The following is a 22,279-nucleotide window of genomic DNA, read 5'->3' as shown; positions in this document are numbered from 1 at the left end:
GGTTTCCCATAGTGGGCTGTTTCTTGTACCTGTCTACACTTCCTTGGTTTGTTTCTGTTACACGAAACATGATTTTTTTCTTCTGACATGGTAACTTCTGATGTGTAGTAGATTTTACAGTGGCATATTCTGAAGACTTGAAAATGTCAAAAATAAGCAGCAGTGCCAATCGGGGCTGACTGAGAACCACACAACCACCAAAATTGATAAATAATCACAAGAAAAAATATAATAATTTTTATATAATAGATATAGGTGTTTCCTCAGTGTGACTAAACTAGCATAAGGAGCGGAGAGACTTCACTGTTCCAGCGCTTACTAGCGGCTCTTAAGGCGAGACAGAAGCCTCTCCTGAACCCGCACACCATCATGGGAAAACGCCCTGTGTGCATAGTGAATAAAAATAATTAAATGTAAACCACAATCACCAAATCAATAAGGTGGTTAAATACCAGTCAGTCATAAAAATGTGTGGCTCTAAGCAAGACTCGGCCCCCTCCAAGTTGAAACAATAATTAAAGAAACACTTAGCTGAATTTAAACAGTAGTAGCTGATGATTGAGGTTACTTCAAACAGTGAAAACCTCGAGATGGAAAATGGTTCGACCAAGCTGGTTTCAGGGCAGCGAGCCCTTTCTTCAGGAACCAATGCTGCACATACAGCACCCAGCCGATAAACTCAAACGGCTGCCTGACATCAGAAGGAACAAAGAACTCAAAACTTCCTAGAGTTGAGTGATTAGGAAAAGTATCCTAAATCCAATGTAGACTCAAAAGGGGAGACACGTCTTGCATACTAGCCGAACAATGCTTTGAACTTTCTCCTATCATTGTTCGACTAGTATGTAAGACGTATCTACCCTTTTGAGTCTACGTCGCCCATAATTAGAAAACTTTTGCAAAATATTGTTGGTTCCCTGAAGCAGGAACGAAACGTGTCACGTCGGAACCTGCAAGCCATAAGATAAGTTTGCTGTTCAGATTCAAATCATAAACGTATAGAGCAAACAGTTTAGCCTGAGTGGCATATGATGTTAGAAATTCAAACAACCGGACTACTTACAAAAGTTTCTTAAATATGCAATGGTTGGGCAGTGAGGCAGTAGTGTTGGGGGTTCTCTCCTGTTATTGCCTCCATGACTCCGAGCATAAATGCTTGAAATAGTATATTTTGAATACAATTAAGAGTGATTACTTCATTGGTTTTTGACATCAGAAGGAGGCTAAATGTGATTAATTTTGTAATAGCTTCCATAAGTATTGATGGTCCAGGCTAGATGTTTTTAGGAATTTATCACACGCAGCTATGCCATCTGCATAGGAAATGTTGCTGTGTAGTGATTTCTACATCCATTGTGACCAGAAAAAGCTGCTTGATGTTTTTTTTTTTTAATTTGTTCAGAAATTCTGTGATGTCTTAAATAGAGCAGTTTGTCTTGTGCACCAAGGCTTTAAGAATCCCCCCCTCTAAGTCCAGGTATTTGTGCCAGTACCAGATATAATTGGTTTGCCAGGGGTTCCGGGTTTAAGGCTTTTAGGCAACATGTAATAAATAGAAAGAAAACAAGATACCTTTTTATTGGACTGACTAAATACATTTTTTGATTAGCTTTCGAAGGCAATAGCACGACCTTCAGATCAGAAATGAAGAAATGTTGGCATTCCGATGGAAGAGGGAAGGGGTGGGTAAGGTGAGGGAGAGGGAGAGATGGCAGACAAATAAGTACTGTAGAATCTCAGCTATCCGACATCCATAGGGATTGGTAAATACTCGATAACTGGTTTTCTAGTTAATTGAGATTGTGTTTGAAACCTTGTCTAACACATTTTCAATTCCACCCCCCCCCCGCCCTGAAGTACCAGAGTGGCAGCAGTCCTGAGCCACAAAGCTATTCTCCCTCCCTCAAGCCCCAAAGTGGCAGAAGCAAACAGCGGTTCCAAGCTGTAAACTCCTTCGCTCGCTCGCTCGCTCCCTCTTCCTTACCTGAAGCGCTGTGGTCAGCAGGAGGCAGCCTCAAAATAGGCTGCCCATGGCCAACCCTGGCAGGGTCTTTCCTCTGATGAATCAGAAATGACCTGTCAAGAGGTCAGATCCTGCTGGGGCTGGCTGCACTTCAGGTAAAAGAAAGAGAGAGAGGGAAGGAGGGAGGGAGGGAGAAAGGGAGTTCGCGGCTCAGGACCACCGCCTGCTACTGTCACTAAGATGTTTGAGGTTGAGGGAGGGAGAAGGGCTTTGCAGCAGGGCACCATCAGGGGATTTCTGCCGGGGTTGGAGAGACCCCCAGTACAAGGCTTCACACTGGATAATTGTGAGCCTTATGTGTAATGCTTATTTGAACTGCCAAGGGCCCTCAGTGGCTATTAACAGCTGCTGCACTGGTGCTTCAGGGCGGGAGGGGGATTCTTAACTGCTTGGAGGGCTTTGTGGTTCGCACTGGTGCTTCAGGATGGAGGTGGGGGGTTCGTGGCTGCTTCGGGGCTTGAGGGAGGATTTGTGACTCAGGGCACTGCTGTGCTGGTGCTTCGGGTCGGGAGGGAAGTGGGGTTTGCGGTTCAGGATTGCAGCCACTTGTAGTTCTTTGTGGTTTGAGGGAGGGAGGGGGGTTTGTGGTTCAGGACCGCTGGTGCTTCGGGGGCCATTTTTTTCCCCCCATTGCAGGTTGAGTGAGAGTCCCAGTTAACTGAGACTGTACTGTATAATTTTATGAAGGTTCTGCCTTCAAAGCTAGTCAGCAAATAAGTTAGTCCAATAAAGGTGGTGCTATCTTAGATGTTTTTCTTATTACCACAAAATGGTGGGCATGGTGTGACTTGACATACTCATTCTGTAGCTTCTCTGAAGGGAACAAGAAAATGGAGGACAGAAAAAAAAAGAATCCATAAACATATAGGCATGTATGGAAGTTATGCATTCATTTCCATTGGAATCCAAGACGGATAATATGTATTTAAGTGCAGTGTGTCTAGTGGTCCTTACCGTAGGGTCTTGTATCTGAACCAGCAAATGGCTTCCAGAAAACAGTCAATCATGTTTTCCAACTCCACCTCCTTCCCAGCAAGCTGGTCCTGCCCCCTCAGTTTGTTTTCTGCAATCAGATTGCTCAGAAATGTCTTTAATCTGCTCTGCGGATTTATTATTTTGGAGAATTTTTACTCAATGTTCTTTGGAGGCTCGGTGCCTGGAGATTCCCACTTGGTGGGACCTCTGCCTGGGAGAAGATGCAGACTCACACGGTGGAAGTCTGCTACTAGTGGGATCAGCCTCTTGGGGACACCTAGCTAGCCTGCCTGCTGGAATTTTTAGAGCTCAGGGGCCGTCCCCTGTGAAGCTGTTCACATCTCTGATTTAGTCAGAAGCTTGAGCACAGGTCGAGTGGGATCCTTCCCAGCTCGGACGGGACTAACAGTAGGTCTGTTGAGTGGTCTTCTCTTTTGTGGCATGGTTTTCCGGGGGTTGAGGTTCAGTCTGATCTCGATCCGACTGGCAGCCAGAAGACTAGGTTCATCCAGTGACTCTGTGAGGCAGATTTCTTCTCCCTTTAATTCCTGCTGAAATCTTATCCTGAAGCAAGCATGCACCACAAAGAACAGTAAGTAAGGCTATTGAAGCCTATGGGGAAAACTGGAGGGGGGGAGGGGGGGAATAAAAGTTGAATTTGAGGGTTTCTGAGCCCAGTTCTCCCTTCTCTAAAGCCTCTTGTCCTCTGATTTTTTTGGTGGCACCAATCTTGGATTTTAAATGATATTTTTTTTTTTTTCTTTTATCTCCATTTGCCTCAAAACCCTTTGATTTTGCTCAAAATCGACTGGGGTGGACTCCTCAAGCCTTTTTACCACTATATCATGCCCGGCTTGTTCTGGATGGCCAGCCAAGGAGCATCCATGTCCCGCATACAATGGAGCATGCGGGGGAGAGGGGGATCTGTAGGAGGCGCATCCCCAGAGGAAAAGACCTCTTCCAGGACCCTCCGAATCAGTCATGTTGGGGCCGCGGACCCAAGAAGGACCAGCAAGGGGGTTTCTGCCAGGGTTGGAGAGACCCCCCAGTACAAAGCTTCACACTGGATATTGTGAGCCTTATGTGTAAAGCTTATTTGAACTGCCAAAAGAGGCGGTGGGACCGCTGGACGACCGCTGCAGGGAAGAAAAGGGTACATCAAGGAAAACAAACAAATTTCAGACAGACTAAATTCCTTCTTTGCGTCCGTCTTTACGAAGGAGGACACTGCAACAATACCAGAAGCAGTGAAAATGTTTAAAGGAGTAATAGAAGACAGCCTCACCACAGTAGAAGTGGACTTGGACTAGATATACTACCAGATCGACAAACTTAAGTGACAAATCCCCTGGACCGGATGGAATTCACCCAAGAATCTTAAAAGAATTGAAGATTGAAATCGGAGAGCTATTGCAAAAACTTGCCAACCTGACAATTAGAACTGGATAGATACCGGATGACTGGAAGATAGCGAATGTCACGCCAATTTTCAAAAAAGGATCGAGAGGAGAACCGGGCCACTACAGACCTGTGAGCCTTACGTCTGTCCCTAGAAAGGTGGTTGAAGCACTGATTAAAGATAGCATAGTCCGGCACTTGGATACACATGACCTGATGAGAGCCAGTCAACATGGCTTCAGGAAAGGGAAATCATGTTTAACGAATTTACTTCAGTTTTTTGAGACCGTGAACAAACAAATTGATAGTGGAGAACCGGTGGACATAATATACTTAGACTTCCAGAAAGCGTTCGACAAAGTTCCACACAAAAGACTTCTCAGGAAACTACAAAGCCATGAAAAGGGGATATACAAAGATGGAAAGGCGAATGGCTAGAGAACAGAAAACAGAGAGTGGGCATAAATGGGAAGTTCTCCGACTGGGAGAAAGTGACTAGTGGTGTACCCCAGGGCTTGGTACTTGGGACAATCTTATTTAATATTTATATCAATAACCTAGAAGAAGGAACATCCAGTGAGATCATCAAGTTTGCAGATGACACAAAACTATGCCTGGCAATCAGATCGCAGAAGGATAGCGAGGAACTCCAGAGCGATTTGTGTCAGTTAATAATAATAATAATAACAGCTTATATACCGCAATACTGTGAAGTTCTATGCGGTTTACAAAGATTAAGCAAAGGTACAAAGTGATTGACTTTAAGAGGGGAGGAAGAAAGAGGGTTAATAGGACAGGAAATCCATTTTTGAGGAGAGAGTGATCAATAGAACAAGTTACCGTATTTTCTCGCATATAACGCGCGCGTTATACGTGGTTTTTACGTACCGCGCATACCCTTGCGCGTTATACGCTTGAGCGCGTTGTACAAAATTTTTTTTACATAGTTTCCCCCCCCCCCGACGTCCGATTCACCCCCCGCAGGACCGCTCGCACACACCCGCACCCCCACCCCGAAGGACCGCTGACTCCCCGACTCCCTGACACGATCGGGGCAAAAAGGAGCCCAAGCCCTCTTGCCCCGCCGATTCCCCAACTCCCCGACAATATCGGGCCAGGAGGGAGCCCAAGTCCTCCTGGCCCTGGTGACCCCCCCATCCCGCTAGTTGTTCGGGCCAGGAGGGAGCCCAAACCCTCCTGGCCACGGCGACCCCCTAACCCCACCCTGCACTACATTACGGGCAGGAGGGATCCCAGGCCCTCCTGCCCTCGACGCAAACCCGCCTCCCCCCCAACGACCGTCCCCCCCAAGAACCTCCGACCGCCCCCCCAGCCGACCCGCGACCCCCCAGGCTGACCCCCACGACACCCCCAACCCCCTTCCCCGTACTTTTCTGTAGTTGGCCGGACAGATGGGAGCCAAACCCGCCTGTCCGGCAGGCAGCCAATGATGGAATGAGGCCGGATTGGCCCATCCGTCCCAAAGCTCCGCCTACTGGTGGGGCCTAAGGCGCCTGGGCCAATCAGAATAGGCCCGGGAGCCTTAGGTCCCTCCTGGGGGCGGGGCCTGAGGCACATGGGCCCAACCCGACCATGTGAAGCTGTTTGTAGTAGGGGCTAACATGGTCGCTTTTTTTCAATCCAAATATCAAACAGACCGCTGTGTTTTGAACAATTCTAAGTTTCCTCACTGTTTTTTTGGGTATACCCATATAAACGATATTGCAATAGTCCAGTGTAGAAAGCACTAGCGATTGCACTAGTAGTCTAAATGATAATGGGTCAAAGTATTTTTTGATGGTCTTTAACTTCCTTAATGTCAGGAAACACTTTTTTACCACTATGTTCGTGTGTTCAACCATTGTCAAATGAGTGTCTAATGTGATTCCCAATATTTTTATTGTTTTGGTAATTGGGTAGTCGCGATCTTTTACACGTAACGTTGTTTTGGTAATTTTGTCTGTTGGGCTTGCAAGGAAGACTTTTGTTTTTTCTTTGTTTAGTTTCAGTTTGAAATTTATTGTCCACTGTTCTATTTCGGTCATAATATGAGAAATGTATTCTGAGGTCTCGTTTGTTATGCTGTTCACTAGGATTAAAATGGAAATGTCATCTGCATATATATAATAGTTTAGGTTTAGCTTTTCCAGGAAGTGACCTAAGGATGATATATAGATGTTGAATAGGGTGGGTGATAGTGGTGAACCTTGTGGTACTCCTGATGGGTTTTTCCAGGTGTTTGAGTACCCCTTGGGAGTACCACAAGGTTCAACACTATCATCTACCCTATTCAACATCTACATATCATCCTTAGGAAGCTATGAGGGGATATGATCGAGACCTTCAAAATACTGAAAGGAATTGACAAAATAGAGCAGAAAAAATTATTTACATTGTCCAATTTGACACGGACAAGAGGACATGGAATGAAGCTAAGGGGGGGACAAGTTCAGGACAAATATCAGGAAGTTCTGCTTCATACAGAGAGTGGTTGACACCTGGAATGCTCTCCCAGAGGAGGCTATTGTGGAATCGACCGTCCTAAGTTTCAAAAGCAAACTAGATGCACATCTCCTTACGAGAGGCATAGAAGGATATGACTAAAAATTACGCCAGGTGTACACCTGGCGGGGCCTCCGCATGTGCGGATCACCGGACTTGATGGACTGAGGGTCTGATCCGGAGATGGCGCTTCTTATGTTCTCAGTGGCTATTAACAGCGCACCAGAAGTGGCAGCACAGGGGTTACCCCCTCGACAGGCACCCCACCCAGATAAGGACGAACTGGGAGGATTGCAAGTCTGATTCCATTCCACTTTTGTCCTAGGATGAAGCCTCCCTGGCAGAGTCTGCTTCCATGCAGGAGGACAGCGGTCAAGAGGTGGTGGCAACACTGGATCATGGGGAAGACCCCACAGTGTACTTATTGTTTAGGGCCCTTGTGCTTTCGAGCATTATTTCTACCTCTCTGCGAGAGTTAAAGCTGGAAGTCCCGTCAGCTGCTTCTTCTCAATCATCAGTTATAAGCAAGTTTGTGACTTCAACCACATTCTTTCTCTCACATTCGGACATCATTAAGCTGGTCACTGACCACTGGGAGAGGGATCCCTTTGAGTGGCTAAAATTATGACCAAGCTGTATCTTATGGCGCCAGATTTCCAGTGGCTGTTCATCCAAAAGTGGATTCTCTGGTGGTACAGGCCACTAAATGAACCTCCCTTTCTAGTGAAGGAGGAGTGACATTAAAGGATCCTCAGGACTGCAAAGATGACTTGAACCTCAAGCATTGATTTGAAGCTTTGGCTCTAGGGATTAAGGTGGTAGTTGTGTCTTTTTTTATGGCACGCGCTTGGCACACTCTTATTTTGGGCCTCTGGCTCGATAGATGGGGAAGATCTTTCGGGGGTGAATTTTATTGATGATACTCTGTATGATCTTAACAGAGTTATGAGCAAGGTTTTGGCCTATGTATAGATAGAGGATTACTGCACAGGTCCTGGACCTGTTGGGCCGCCGCGAGACTGCTGGGCACGATGGACCTCAGGTCTGACCCAGCAGAGGCATTGCTTATGTTCTTATGTGATCTCCGCCCCATGGATACTCTGGATCAGAGAGTGGTCAGGAGAATGCTACCTCTAAAGCCATGCTAAGCAGGCTTTTATTTTAGAGGCAGATGCTATTTGGCAAGGACCTAGATGACCTGATGGCCAGTGTGATGGACCGTCGCCCCAAATTCTGGACAGCAGAACCCGGATGGCCAGAGTTCAGGTCGGGGCAATTTTTGAGGCTCTCGATGCAAAGACCCTTTCAGATATTGCGTCAGAGATTCAGCAGTGGCAGGAGACAGCAAGCCTTACAGTCTCACCCCTCAGCCACTAAGAAAGCACAATGGTAAGAGGCCAGATAGGGGGCAGGCTGTCAGCCTTTTGGTTGATCTGATCTCAGATTGGCGCAGACTGCTGGGTTATAAATGTAATCCGGGAGGGGTACGAAATAGAGTTTTGTGCCCTCCTGCCAGACCACTATGGCCGGAGAGAGCTCTCAAAATTCAGGCTACAGAGAAAAGGCTTCTGGCTCTTCAGGCCTGGACGCAGACTTGGGCTTGACAGGTACGCCATATATTCCATCATGCCAAAGAAATGCTCAGACAACTGCAGACCGATTCTAGACCTCAAGCTAGTCAATGTGGCTCTGAAACATAGAAACAAGATAGCAGATAAAGGCCAAATAGCCCATCTGCAGTAACCATTACCTCTTCCTCTCTCTAAGAGATCCCATGCCTTCTTGAATTCAGATAGTCTCTGTCTCCACCATTTCTTCCGGGAGACTGTTTCATGCATCTACCACCCTTTTTGTAAAAAGTATTTCCTTAGATTACTCCTGAACCTATCACCTCTTAACTTCATCCAATGCCCTCTCATTCCAGAGCTTCCTTATGCACATTTATACTATGTAGGTACTTAAACGCCTCTTATCATATCTCCCCTCTCCCGCCTTTCCTCTAAAGTATACATATTGAGATCTTTAAGTCTGTTCTTATATGTCTTATGATGAAGACCACTGACCATTTTAGTAGCCTTCCTCGGGACCGACTCCATCCTTTTTATATCTTTTTGAAGGTGTGACCTCCAGAACTGTACACAATATTCTAAATGAGGTTTCGCCTAGGGCATCATTAACTCTTTTTTCCTACTGACCATACCTCATCCTAAGTTTCCAAGTTTGTCACTTGATATACCGTCTTATCAATGGATAACTAAATGGTTTACAATATTATAAAAACTTAAAAAAAAATATCAATTAAAAATGATGATAGGGGATAATGAACCAAAGAATACATACTAGAACCAATAGGAGTGGAGGAGGAAGGGGAAATGAAAAAATACATCTAGATTGAAAATAAAAGAAGGGGGAGGGGAACACAGTAGGAGGGGGAGGTCGCCTCATAAGAAACGTTTGTCTTTCTCAGCTGTGATCTTGGTATTTTCTGCGTACAGGGTTTCGCCTCAGGAGCTAAAAGCATCTGTAAAAAGGAAAGTTTTAATTTTGAATTTAAATTTGTCCAGGGAGGATTCTACTCTGTCTAATGCTAGAGCATTCCAAAGAGAGGGTGTTGCGACTGAAAAGATGGCTTTGCGGGTTGTGTCAGAGAATATCTCGTGGATAGATGGATTGTTAAGTAAATTTTGGTTGTTAAATTTAAGTGTCCGAGAGAGAGTGTAGGGGATTAGATATTTGTTGATGTTTGGTTTTGAAGGTAAGCAGAAAAATTTTGAATGTTATACGATATGTGATGGGCAACCAGTGAGCGTTTTGGAGAAGTGGGGGATTACATGGTCATATTTTTTTCTCTGTAAATAAATTTAACTGCTGTTTTTTCACCGTCACCTATTTGGTGGTCACCTTAAGATCATCATATACAATCACACCCAAGTCCCGCTCTTCTGTTGTGCACATTAGTTCTTCAACCCCTAAACTGTACCATTAATTTGGGTTTATGCAGCCCAAATGCATGGCCATGCATTTCATAACATTAAATTTTAGCTGCAAAATTTCAGACCATTCTTCAAGCTTCGCTAGGTCTTTCTTCATGTTATTCACACCATCCAGGGTGTCTACTCTATTGCAGATTTTGGTATCATCCGCAAAGAGGTGAATCTTACCTGACAGCTCTGCAGCAATATTGCTTTAAAAAAATTTTTAAACAACAGACCCAAGAACAGAACTTTGAGGCACACCACTGGTAACATCCCTTTCCTCACAGCGATCTCCACTCAACCAGTTCTTGACCCAGCCTGTCACTTTGGGGCCCATCCCAAAGGCACTCAGTTTATTTATTAGACGTTTATGTGGAACAATGTCAAAGGCTTTGTTAAAATCTAAATACACCACATCTAGTGCACTTCCTCTATCCAAATCTCTGGTCACCCAGTCAAAGAAATTGATCAGATTTGTCTGACTAATACCTACCTCTAGTGAATCCATGTTGCCTCCGGTCCTGTAATCCACAGGATTCCAGAAACGTCACCATTCTCTGTTTTGTTTGTAAATAATTTTTATTAAGGAACCAAAGGCAGCAGGCAACAAAAACACTACAAAGTAGCTGAGTAATATATGCGTTTCCATTAATTTGCTTATCACAGAAGTCAGACAGACTTACTGGCCTGTAATTCCCTACTTCTTCCTTATTTCCACTTAGTCGAACTGCGGCTGGAGAATGAACTGTTGTACATGTTTCCTCTGTGGTCCATGCTTGGTCAAGTCATTTGCAGGATTGCGATTCATCCGGGATTGGTAGTCCTAGTGGTGCCCAATTGGCCTCGCAAACCATGGTATGTGGACCCAGAGAGACAAAGACCTCAGACTTCTGGTCCAAGTGGATCTTCTCACTCTGGGACTAAAGCCTTGATTTTCCAGATGGATTAAAATAGCCATTTCCTCCACGTATGTGGGCTGTGATAAACACTAGTGGAGTGTTAGACGAGTTGCTGCCTTATGGGCGGAGACTAGGGCTGTCTTGCCCGAGGAGATTTGTAGAGGGCTACATGGGCTACCCCTCATACCTTCAGATTCTATAGGGTAGACGTAGCAGCAGGGAAGGACACCGCTTTTGAGGGCCGCCGTCTTAAAGGCAGGCACAGCAGGCTTACCCTAGACTCTGGGGACTGCTTTGGTACTTTTCCTAGCGTTCAGGGCCACTAGACACATTGTCGTATGAGTAGCTACGAGCTGTATACATAATTGGTGCTAGTTGCAGAAGTTTGAATGTTATAATTTTATTTCCTATACAGTATTTGTTGCAGAGCAGAACAAAATTGTAGTGTCAGAGATTTTTCCCATTTTCCTCCTTCCTGTTTATTACGTGCTACTTGATTGCTTTTGTACAAACTGAGGGGGCAGGAGCAGCTCCCTGGGAAGAAAGTGGCATTGGACAACATGATTGACGGTTTTCTGTAAGCAAATTGCTAGTTCAGATACAAGACCTAGTGTTCAGGACCACTAGACACATCTACAAGAAAAGAACCTAATCTTTCTTTAGATGATTTTATGACAATATAATGACTGTTCCGTTTCCATTTTGGACAGGTTCCCAAATGATGCCCACTAACATGCCACCACCTCGTAAACTACCTCAGCGTTCCTGGGCGGCCTCCATCCCCACTATCCTGACCCACGGTGCCTTGCATGTTCTTCTACTGCCCTCCCCTACGCCTGGTTTAGTGCCAGCGTTAGCGGGCAGCTATCTCTGTTCGCCACTCGAGCGCTTCCTGGGATCGGTTAATATGAGGCGGCATCTCCAGAGGATAATCCAGCAAGAAACGGTACAGACTTCTTCCTGCATTCCTGAGGTCAGAGGGCCACACAGCAGTCCTCTTCCATTTGGCCATATAGAGAGATAGGGTCTGCAGCAGTGTGTATTAATCTAAAGCTTTTCACGTGAACATGAGCTCAGAAGTGAGATGAAACATTAATAGAGATAGGTACAGAGCTGTGGTTCCCAAACTGTGATGAGTCAGGACTAGAGAATGACATGGGGAAAAGATCTATCCCCAGTCCAGGCTCCACAAGATCTTTCCCCAGTATCCATACAAACCTTTATATATTTGCCTTTTTATTAAAGTATAAAAGGGAACAGCATTCTTTAGGGGAATGGGACTTGTATACCACTTTTATTCAAAGTGGTTTACATATATATATATATATATATATATATATATATATATATATATATATATATACACATATACATATACATATACTCACACACACACTAGTGTTTTAGCCCATTACATTAATGGGTGCTAGAGTAGATGTCTGTCTGTCTGGGTTTTTTTTTAATTTGTCTCTCCTTGGACGCTGTCATTCTTTCTGTCTATGTCTCTCCCTGGCTCCCTGTCTGTCTATCTTTATTTCTAACTCTATCATCTTCCCTCAATCCTGCATGTGGCCTTTTTTCTTTGTCCTCCCATCTTCCTTCCAACGGCTGCTCCCCCTGTCCTCCACACTTCCATTCAGTGTCTCTCTCCCTCCATCTACTGTTCACCCTCTGTCTTGCCCCTTCCATTCACTGCCCTCTCTTCTCTTTCCATCCAGTGTCTGCCCTCTCTCTCTCTGTTCCATATGGCATCTCCTCTTTCCTTTTCCCTTGGTCTGGCATACCTTCCTCCTTCCATGCCCTGCCATCTCTTCTTCCCTCCAAACCATTCTCTCCCCCTCTGCTCCCTTTCCTCCTTGAACTTCATCGGGCAGCGGCATTCACAATTCATTGCTGTTGCTGGCTTCAGGTCTTCCTCTCTGGCGGGTCCTGTCTTCATGAAAACAGGAAGTAGGCAGGACCCGCCAGAGAGGAAGGCCTGAAGCCGGCAACAGCAGCGAATTATAAACGCTGCTGCTGCCCGAAGAAGCCAGGCCTTGAAGCACCCGAGGCAGACTGCTTCTCTCCCCTCCCAGCCCAACCCCCGCTGACTCTGCTATCTCTCCTTCCCATGCGACCCTCCCAGCGAGATGACCTTAATAACAAACCTCCCTCCAGCATTGGCAGCCGCAGCATGCTAAACAGGCTGCTTCGCGGCTTTCTCCTGCCGTTGAGTCCCTCTGCCGCGTCACTGCCAACGCTGGAGGGAGGTTTCTGCCGGTATGTGCAGGAGAAGCGGTATCGCTCTTAATAAATTGAACAGTCGGCCACAGCACTCGAGTGTGGGCCCGTTGTAAGCACGCATGCGCTCTCCTGCCTGCCACAGACATATGGAACACGCAGGTAGGAGTGCGCATGCGCCGCTTAGGGTTTTATTATAAGAGATTACATTATATTACATTAGTGATTTCTATTCCGCCATTACCTTGCGGTTCAAGGCGGATTACATTATTATAATTATTACAGTTTACAGGTATTGGGTCGATTGGAGATACATAAGAAGTAGTCTGGAATTTTATTAAAATGGTAAGGATCAGGAGTGTTACAGGTAGTGCTTGGGTCAAGTCTGGTTGTGTTAGTTTAGTTTAATGTATTTTTTGAATAGTAGGGTTTTTGTTTCTTTTTTGAAGGTTTTGAAGTCTGTGGTCGTGATTAGTAGGTTGGAGAGTTGGTGGTCCAGTTTTGCAGCTTTAGTAGCTAGGAGGTTGTCATACAGTTTCTTTCGTTTGACGTTTTTTGTCGGCGGGTACGTGAATGGTGTGTGGGTTCTGCTGTGTCTGGTTGAGGAGGATTGAATTAGTCTATTATTCCAGTATTCTGGGCTGTCTCCATTTAAATAGTAGGCAGTAGAATTTGAAGAGTACTCTCGCTTGTACTGGGAGCCAGTGTATTTCGAGGTATGCCTCTGTGATATGGTCATATTTCTTCAGCGAGTAGATAAGTCTTAGGGCTGTGTTTTGTATTGTTTGAAGTTGTTTTATCATGTTTGCTGGGCATGGGAGATATAGTATGTTGCAGTAATCTATTAGTCCTAGGACTAGGGATTGTACCACAAGTTGAAACTGTTTTCTGTCGAAGAATTTTCAAACTTGCCTTAGGTTTCTCATAACTGCAAATGATTTTTTTAGTGTTTTATTGATTTTGTGGCAGCATGGTACAGCGTCTATCTATCAGTACTCCCAGGAGTTTTAAACTAAACTAAACTAAACTAAGCCTTAGGTTTATATACCGCATCTTCTCCACTGAAGTGGAGCTTGACACGGTTTACAGAGTTTAAAAAATATGGGAAGAGAGAAGAGAAAGAGTTTACAAAGCATAAAAAGAGGGATGTAATCAGGAGAAGAGATTATTATATGCTAGTGGGTTGAATGGGGTATGAGAAAGAGTTTATGACTAGGTTTGTTATGGTTGTGGTTTTGCTGTTTTCTAGTAGAATGAAGTTTGTTTTGTCTGGATTTAGTTTTAGTTTGTGTTCTTTCATCCATGTTGCTATTATTTCGAGTGTTCTGTGTATTGTGTCTGTCATGGAGGGTATTGGTTGGTCAAAAGGAAGGAGGATGGTAATGTCGCCTGCATAGCTGTAAGAGATTAAGTCTAGTTTATCTAGGTGGAAGCTGAGGGAGGCAATGTATAGGTTGACAGAGGTGATCCTTGGGGTACTCCGCACGGGTTGGACCATGGTTCAGATTTTTCATTGTTTGTTTTGACTCTGTAGGTTCTGGATTGTAGAAATCCTTTAAACCATGATAGTACCTTGCCGGTGATTCCTATCGAGTCTAGTATTTGTAGAAGGATGTCATGGTCCACCAGATCAAAAGTTGCAGAGTGTAGCCACACTGTAGCCCAGACCAGGGCTTTACAGCACTCCAAGTGGTTACCTAGATGAATTACACCAGCGTGTGACCCGAAATGGAGTCACCCTGCAGGACTGGACTGAACTCAATCAGAAGTTCACAAATCAGAGTCTCACAAATGAGGTTTATAGGAACATAATTCAGCTTTACTGTTCCAAACACAAAGATAAGCAGTTCATAAATAAAAATGCAAATGTCAGTAGGCAAAACAAACAGCAAAGCCAAAATGCAAAAAAGGCAGGAAAATAAAGCAGCACAAAATAAAGACAAAATGGCAGCTGAGGTTTCAGCTCTCCTCAGAGCCAGCACAAGCCTGCTCCTAAGCAGGTTGTTCAATACAGTTCAGTGCACTGGTTCCAGCAATTCACAGTGCTTGCAAAATAAAATAAAGCCTCTGGCAGATTTAGTCCACTGCCAGGAAAGGAGAGTGTCTTAGGTTTTGCAAAATTAAAGCCTCAGGAATGGCTTTCAAAACTCCCACCCAGGGTGACAACAAAACCTCTCCCCAAACTGACACTCTTAGCTTTACAGAAAACAAAATAGTCCAAAACAGGCAAACAGTCACTTGAAAACCAAACTCACTGTTTGCAGCTGCAAGTCAGGCCCACCTGCATGGCCTCAGGAAAATTGGTATCTCCTTCAAGAAAACTCTCTTGGCATTCCATGGGCAGTTCAGCATCCAACAAAGACAGCTCCTCAGCTGGTCCCGACTCCTCCACTTCCATCGGTGTAGGGTTAGTGCACCTGCTTGGCCCAGGGAGTGCCTCAGGGAGACAAGGCCTAAACCTTCTCCCTACCCGGCCTGCCTGTCTGCTCTCCACTGCTGGCTTAAATACTCTAGGGACACGCCCTACCCTGGCTGAGTCAGCAGTGTGCAATGAGGCTCTTGGGCTCCCCCGGTGGTGACCTGGATACAACTCATCTACCTCACTCTCAGCTAGAACAGGCTCCCTCTGGTGGTTAAAGGAGAAATTATCAGAATCCTGGTCTGGAAAGCCCTTGGGATTTGCCTTCCGGGTTTTCCCCTTTACTTTTACCCCTGGCCTAACTGGGACCTTAGCAGGCCTTGTGTCGGTCTGGACACATGAGAGATCTAGTTGAATAATCAGCATTTTTTTGCCTGTGGAGAGGTGTTGTCTAGCGGTGTCCATGAGAGAACCTAGGAGGGTCTCTATGCTGTAGTTGGTTCTGAATCCGGACTGTGTAGGGTGGAGTAAGTTGTAGTTTTCTAGGTATGAGGTTAGGGCTTTGGCTACGAGGCCTTCCATTAGCTTGACATTGAGCGGTATTGAGGCTATGGGTCTATAGTTGGACGGTTGGTCTATTGCTCCTTTGAGGTCTTTTAGGATTGGGGTGATGATGATTTCACTGAGGTCTTGTGGGAAAATGCCGTCTGTGAGTAGAGTCTGGATCCATTGTAAAACCTGGGTGTGAAATAGCATACTGGCGGATTTCAATAGGTATGGGGGGCAGTGGTTGAGGTTGCATGCTGCATGGCTGTATTTATTATAGAGTTTGTTGAGGTCTGCCCATTGTATCAAGTATGGCCATTGTATGGACCAAGTTCTGTCTGCTGCAACTGATTCTTTATCTGTGGGGAGTGTTTTATATATAGTTATATATATATATATATATATATATATATAGTTATATATATATATATATATATATATATATACACACACACACACACACTGGTACTTATTTTGTACCTGGGGCACTGGAGGATTATTAGGTGGCTAAGATAGCAACTCTACCACTAGGCACAGGTAAAAAGGCTTCCTTTAATTTAAAAAGAGGGCCTACACCCTTTCAGCTTGCATGCTTCTTCCCCTCCTCCCAAACCAAAGTGGCTGTTCTTCTTCAATGGCAGCACAGCTCTTCCACCTCCTATCAAACTCACTTTAAAAAAACAAAACAAAAACATCTTCTTCCCTGCCAACATCAGCTAACCAGCACTGGAGCTGCGATCAGCTGAGCAGGCAGGGGAGAAGTGTTGTGATCGGCTGATTACCAATAGGAGAGAAGGTGTTGTTTTTTTGGTGGGGTTTTTTTTTTTTAAAGAAGCCTTTCTGTGAGAACTCTTGACAAAGACTTCAATCTTTGGTCTCTGCTTACCTCACCTCTGGCTCCAACCTGCTTCTAATCACCACTGCAATCAAATCCCACCCAGGGATTTTGAATGTGTGTGGCGGTTGCTATTGGGCTCTCTTCTCCAACCCTGGCACATGGGAGGTGGAGGGAGGACAAGGCTAACTGGTCGTCCCTCTTCTTTGTGATGCTGCACTGGAGAGAGAGTTGAGAGGAGGAGGAGGAGGCCAACGCCAGTGGAGGTAGGAGAGCTTGCTCAGGTTGGGACTCAGTCACAGTAAACAGCGGGGTTTTTTCCACCATGGAGAGAAAGCTTTTACTGCTTCCCTGGGGTGGTAAAAAGCTTTGCTCCTGCACTTGCAGTAATTGTCCTGGATTTGTTGCCGTTCCTGCGGTTTTACTGTGGAAACAGGACCCTATATCATTCTCTGGTCAGGACTCCAAAGGAGATTACAGAAACAGGGCTGCTCCCCCTGCTGGTGGGCGTGCCCTTTTGCATGGGATCTTTGAGTTTGTTAATGTTCATAGGTCCTGACCTCCTCCTGCTGCGTTGGCTTCCTGTTAAGAACATAAGAAGTTGCCTCCGCTGGGTCAGACACGAGGTCCATCGTGCCCAGCAGTCCGCACCCGCGGCGGCCCATCAGACCCATGACCTGTAATGTGATCCTTCTCTAATCCCTTTTATCCTTCTATCCATACTCTGTCTAAAACCTATCTCTACCTCTATCTGTATCCTTCAATCCCCCTATCGTTCAGGAATTTGAAACCCACACAGAGTACTAAGATCTGGGACCTTATGCTGACTGCTTCTACGTTTATGTTAAGATAAGTAGAGAGAAGGGAATGAGGGATGAAGATATCCTATTTTGTTTCCATCATCATTTTGGAAACACCTTTTAGTTGTTAAAATGGGGTCAAACTGGTTAAAAGTTTGGGAAGCACTGGTATAGAAATTATTCTGTATTTCATGGTCAAATGTCTATAAAATCGGTTGTATTCTTATGTTGCATTAGACTTGTAGGAAGCAGCTGCTTTTCCCTCACCCTGCTGGTTTTAGTTTTAAGAGTGCATTGATTGTCCAGTAGCTTACTGTTGCTCAGTGTTGGGTCTTCAAACTCTAGTAGCCCTGTTGGGCATCATAAACCCTCAGTTGCTAGACACAGTAGGGGAGGGGAAATTCCCTCGTGGCACTACATCACCAGTCGAATGATGTGTTCCTCAAACTTTTACACTAGCTTCTTTCTCTCAAACCATTACTTAGTCCATCCTACCCTCTCTTCCACCAGTCTGCTTTTGTGGTAATCCCTGGCCAAGTGGCTGCAACTTCAGCACGCTCTGGAAATCCGTGCATGTGCTCTATACTGCTCAGTTGGTTTTAGGTAACCTACTACCTTCTAGCAGGCTCATAAACATTGCTGCTCCCCTCAGAAACTTAGCTGATAAACCTAATTTAAATTCATCAAAGAATTGTGGCTTTCCTCAGTCTGCTACTGCCTGACCTGAACCCCATCCAAGCCTCACACCAGCACCTGCTCATGAGGCATTGATGCTGTCATACTATCCTCGCTCATCAGCACTCGTGGCGCCACTCTTATTGAAATTGTGACTGCTGCCATGATTTGGTGAACAGTCTGCAGGGAGAGCTGTATGTTAACAAAGATTTCCTAAAACCACATGCACAGAACCCAGAAATCCTTGGAAACAGAGACAGATAAAGACCAAATGGCCCATCCAGTCTGCCCATCCGCAGTAACCATCATCTCTTTCTCTCTCTGAGAGATCCCACGTGCCTATCCCAGGCCTTGAATTCAGACACAGTCTTCCTCTCCACCACCTCTACCAGGAGACTGTTCCACACATCTACCACCCTTTCGGTAAAAAAGTATTTCCTTAGATTACGCTGGAGCCTATCACCTCTTAATGCCCTCTCATTCCAGAGCTTCCTTTCAAATGAAAGAGACTCAACTCATGTGCATTTACGCCATGTAGGTATTTAAACGTCTCTATCACATCTTCCCTCTCCCGCCTTTCCTGTATACATATTGAGATCTTTAAGTCTGACCTCATGGTGCCTTATCACGAAGACCAGGCACCATTTTAGTAGCCTTCCTCTGGACCAACTCCATCCTTTTTATATCTTGAAGGTGCGGCCTCCAAAATTGTACACAATATTCTAAATGAGGTCTCACCGGAGTCTTATACAGAGGCATCAGTACCTCCCTTTTCCTACAGGCCAAACCTCTCCCTAGGCAACCTAGCATCCTTCTAGCTTTCGCCGTCACCTTTTCAACCTGTTTGGCCACCTTAAGATCATCATATACAATCCCACCCAAGTCCCGCTCTTCCGTCGTGCACAAAAGTTCTTCACCCCCTAAACTGTACCGTTCCCTCTGGTTTTTGCAGCCCAAATGCTCTCCCTGCTGACAGTACACCATTCACCAAATCACTCTTTTCATTGCTTTTCAGTACTGCTATTATTTTGTGTAAATATTGCCTACACAGTTAACAAACTGTCCATACTGGAACAAAGTCCACAGACACAATTATTTCCTGATTTTAGAAGGGAGTGTGAAGGTGCACTGTTGATGCTTTCTGTAAGGTGCTTTTTCATGGAAATCAGCCCTTTCCAAGCAGGCTGAATTAGTTGTGATGACTTTCAAAGATTAAGAACAGGTGGATGACTCGGTGCTTTTATTTGTTGTTTTATTTTTTTATGTTCTTTTGTAGGGTTTAATAGATGTTTGAACTTTTGTATTCCTTTGTCCATGGATACTGTTACTTGTTGCTGTCAGGCCATTTCTCTTCCAGCCCCTCCTACTATTAGGCCTTGAGACTAACTCTCCCATCCGTTAAGCTTAAAGTGAGCAGGAAGACCTTATGAAATAACTTCACAGAGCGCCCTTGGCCATTTCAGGAAGAAATGCAATCTATAGAGCAGGGGTGTCAAATATTGGTCCTCGAGGGCCACAATCCAGTCAGGTTTTCAGGATTTCCCCAATGAATATGCATGAAGATCTATTTTAGTCGTTTTAAAAGTAACTTAAAGAGTTTCCTTTTTAAAGATGCTTTTAATCTTTAAATTATGTTCAAATTTTATATTAGTTTCCTTCCAGGTTTCCACTTTTCCCTCCCTAATGTTCTTTCCATTTATGGCTCTCCTCTGTACTTTAAAACATTGTAGTTCTGTCCCTTCTTACCCTGTGTATTGATTAGTCTGTAAGTCTGTTGGTCTAAGCCATTATTTTAAATGGTAAGTCTAAATATATGTTCATATTTTTATTAATGTTGTATCTTGCTTAGTAAAACTAAATAAGCGATTCATCAAACTCAAATAAAACTTGAAACTTGCATGCACTGCTTTTACTGTATGCTATTAGATCTCATGCATATTCATTGGGGAATTCCTGAAAACCCGACTGGATTGAGGAGCGACATTTGACACCCCTGCTATAAAGGGAAGCCTAGTGGTATCTCTTGGTTCACATCACAAATCTTCTCTCCAGCTGCAGCTCATAAACTCCAATGAACCAGGTGTAATAATGTTCAAGACGGATGCCCTGAAGTGTCGTGTTGCCCTGAATCCTAGCACCAACCAGACTTTGCAGCTGAAGGTGACCCCAGAGAATGCAGGTCAATGGAAACCAGAGGAGCTGCAAGTCCTGGAGAAGTTCTTTGAAACAAGAGTGTGTATTCCGCTGCCGTTTTAACAATATTTATCTGCGTTATTTAGAGCTGGGGAAAATGTACTCATGATGTTCTATTACTGTAGGTTGCAGGACCACCATTCAAAGCCAACACTCTGATAGCTTTTACCAAGCTGTTAGGGGCTCCTACACACATCCTTCGAGACTGTGTACACATAATGAAGCTGGAGCTGGTAAGAATTATTCTTTTCATTTAGAAACAAAAGCATAAAACAAACTCCCTGGATTGGCCCAAAAATAGCTGTTTCTGTGTGAATGTTTATAGATGTAGTTGGGGGGACCAGCCACTTTTCCAGCTCCAGAGCTGTATGGATGTTCTGCTCCAGCTCCTCCCTTCCAGGCAGCCTGCAGGGAAGAGAAGGGGACGAGGTGAACCTGGAGCAGAGAACAGTCATTCTGCTCCCTACTAGTGCTGCCCGATTCAGGGAAAAGAGTTTCGATTTGATTCAGCCTGTTGAACTGATTTTTCGATTCAGTTCGATTGGATTTTCCTGCCCAATTGAGTGTGTTTTTTCAAATGTCCTGGCGGGTTTATTTTGTAGCCTCTTCACCCACCCCACCCCCTTTGCCCTCTCCTACCCACACTGGCACTGTGGTGTAAACAAAATAAACAAAAAAGACTTTTCCTCTCTGTTAGGTACTAGCTCATGCTCGCTATCTAACACCAGCTCTAGCAGGAAACACATTTAAAAGCTGACATATTGTAACCACAAAACAGAAAATAAAATTATTTTTTCTACCTTTTATTGTTTGGTCAATATTCAAATCATGTTGGCCCCAGGCTCTGGTTTCTGTTTGTCTTCTGTTAACTCACTTGCCAAGGTCTCCGCCCATTTTACGTTTTCTTCTTTCTCCATGCTCACCTTCCATCTCTGTCCTCCCCTTCCCCGGATGCCTGGCATTTTTCCTTTTTTGTCTCCATCCCCACAGTCCTGGCATTTCTCTAATGACCACTTCCTCCCCCCCCCTATGTTCCTCTCCTCCATGGGACCCGATAAGGCAGTAAACTTGTGCTCTTCGGGCCACCAGCAACATGGGTGAAGCTTTCCCTCTGCTACTGCTTTGCTAAGCGGGACCAGGAAGCAGTAGCAGAGGGAAAGCTTCCAGCCATGGAAGGCAGTGTGTTTACTTCACTCATGCTTCCAGCAGCCCAAAGAATTAAAGAGCAACTACAGCAATGGATCTCACCATCCCCAGATCCACCATTTCTCCTTTTTTTAAACAACCCTTTCATCCAGCATTTCTCCCTCCTTCCCCATCACCCCAGGCCCCACCATCTCCCCCTTTCTCTTCCCCACTACTCTCTTATCCAGTATTTCTATCCCCCCTCCCTCCATACCACCATTTTGGTCCAAACTCTTTCCCTTTCTTTTTTCTCCCTCCCTCCATCCCGTTGTCCACCATCTCTCTTCTTCTCCTCTTTTTTTTTCCAGACCCATTATTTCTTCCCCTTCATCTCCCGCCCCCACCCTCAGTCCAGCATATTTCTCTCTCTTTGGGTCCCCTCCTTCTCTCCCTTCCTCCTGTGTACATCTAATAGCTAAAGCATGATCTTCCCCCCTCAAAGGCCGGCATGTTTTCCCCTTCTCTCCACAGTTGTCCGGTTTCTCCCTGGCCTCCCAGTCTCACTTTAAAAACTAATTATGGCCTGCAGAGGATCGCCAGTACTGTAGTGATTTTAGTATGCTGCCGGCAGCCTCCGCCATATGTTCCCTCTGCTGCGGGCCTGCCCCTCTGACGTGATGTCCTGTTTTGGTCTGGGATGGACCATGGCAGAGGGAACATGCAGCGGAGGCCGATGGCAGCCTGCTAGAATCGC

General features: G+C 45.1%; 1 protein-coding gene across 1 annotated transcript in view; it reads left to right on the top strand.

Annotated features, from left to right (window-relative positions):
• Nucleotides 1–22,279, top strand: part of MED14 (mediator complex subunit 14) — a 219,484-nt gene that overhangs the window by 181,419 nt on the left and 15,786 nt on the right. The window contains 3 exon segments of the mRNA XM_033948560.1: nucleotides 11,483–11,718; nucleotides 20,260–20,439; nucleotides 20,526–20,633. Of these exon segments, the coding sequence (XP_033804451.1) occupies nucleotides 11,483–11,718; nucleotides 20,260–20,439; nucleotides 20,526–20,633 (524 nt within the window).

The sequence above is a fragment of the Geotrypetes seraphini genome, chromosome 6 (genome assembly GCF_902459505.1).
Source record: "Geotrypetes seraphini chromosome 6, aGeoSer1.1, whole genome shotgun sequence".
Taxonomy (NCBI): Eukaryota; Metazoa; Chordata; class Amphibia; order Gymnophiona; family Dermophiidae; genus Geotrypetes; species Geotrypetes seraphini.
This window is presented reverse-complemented; position numbering and strand designations above follow the sequence as displayed.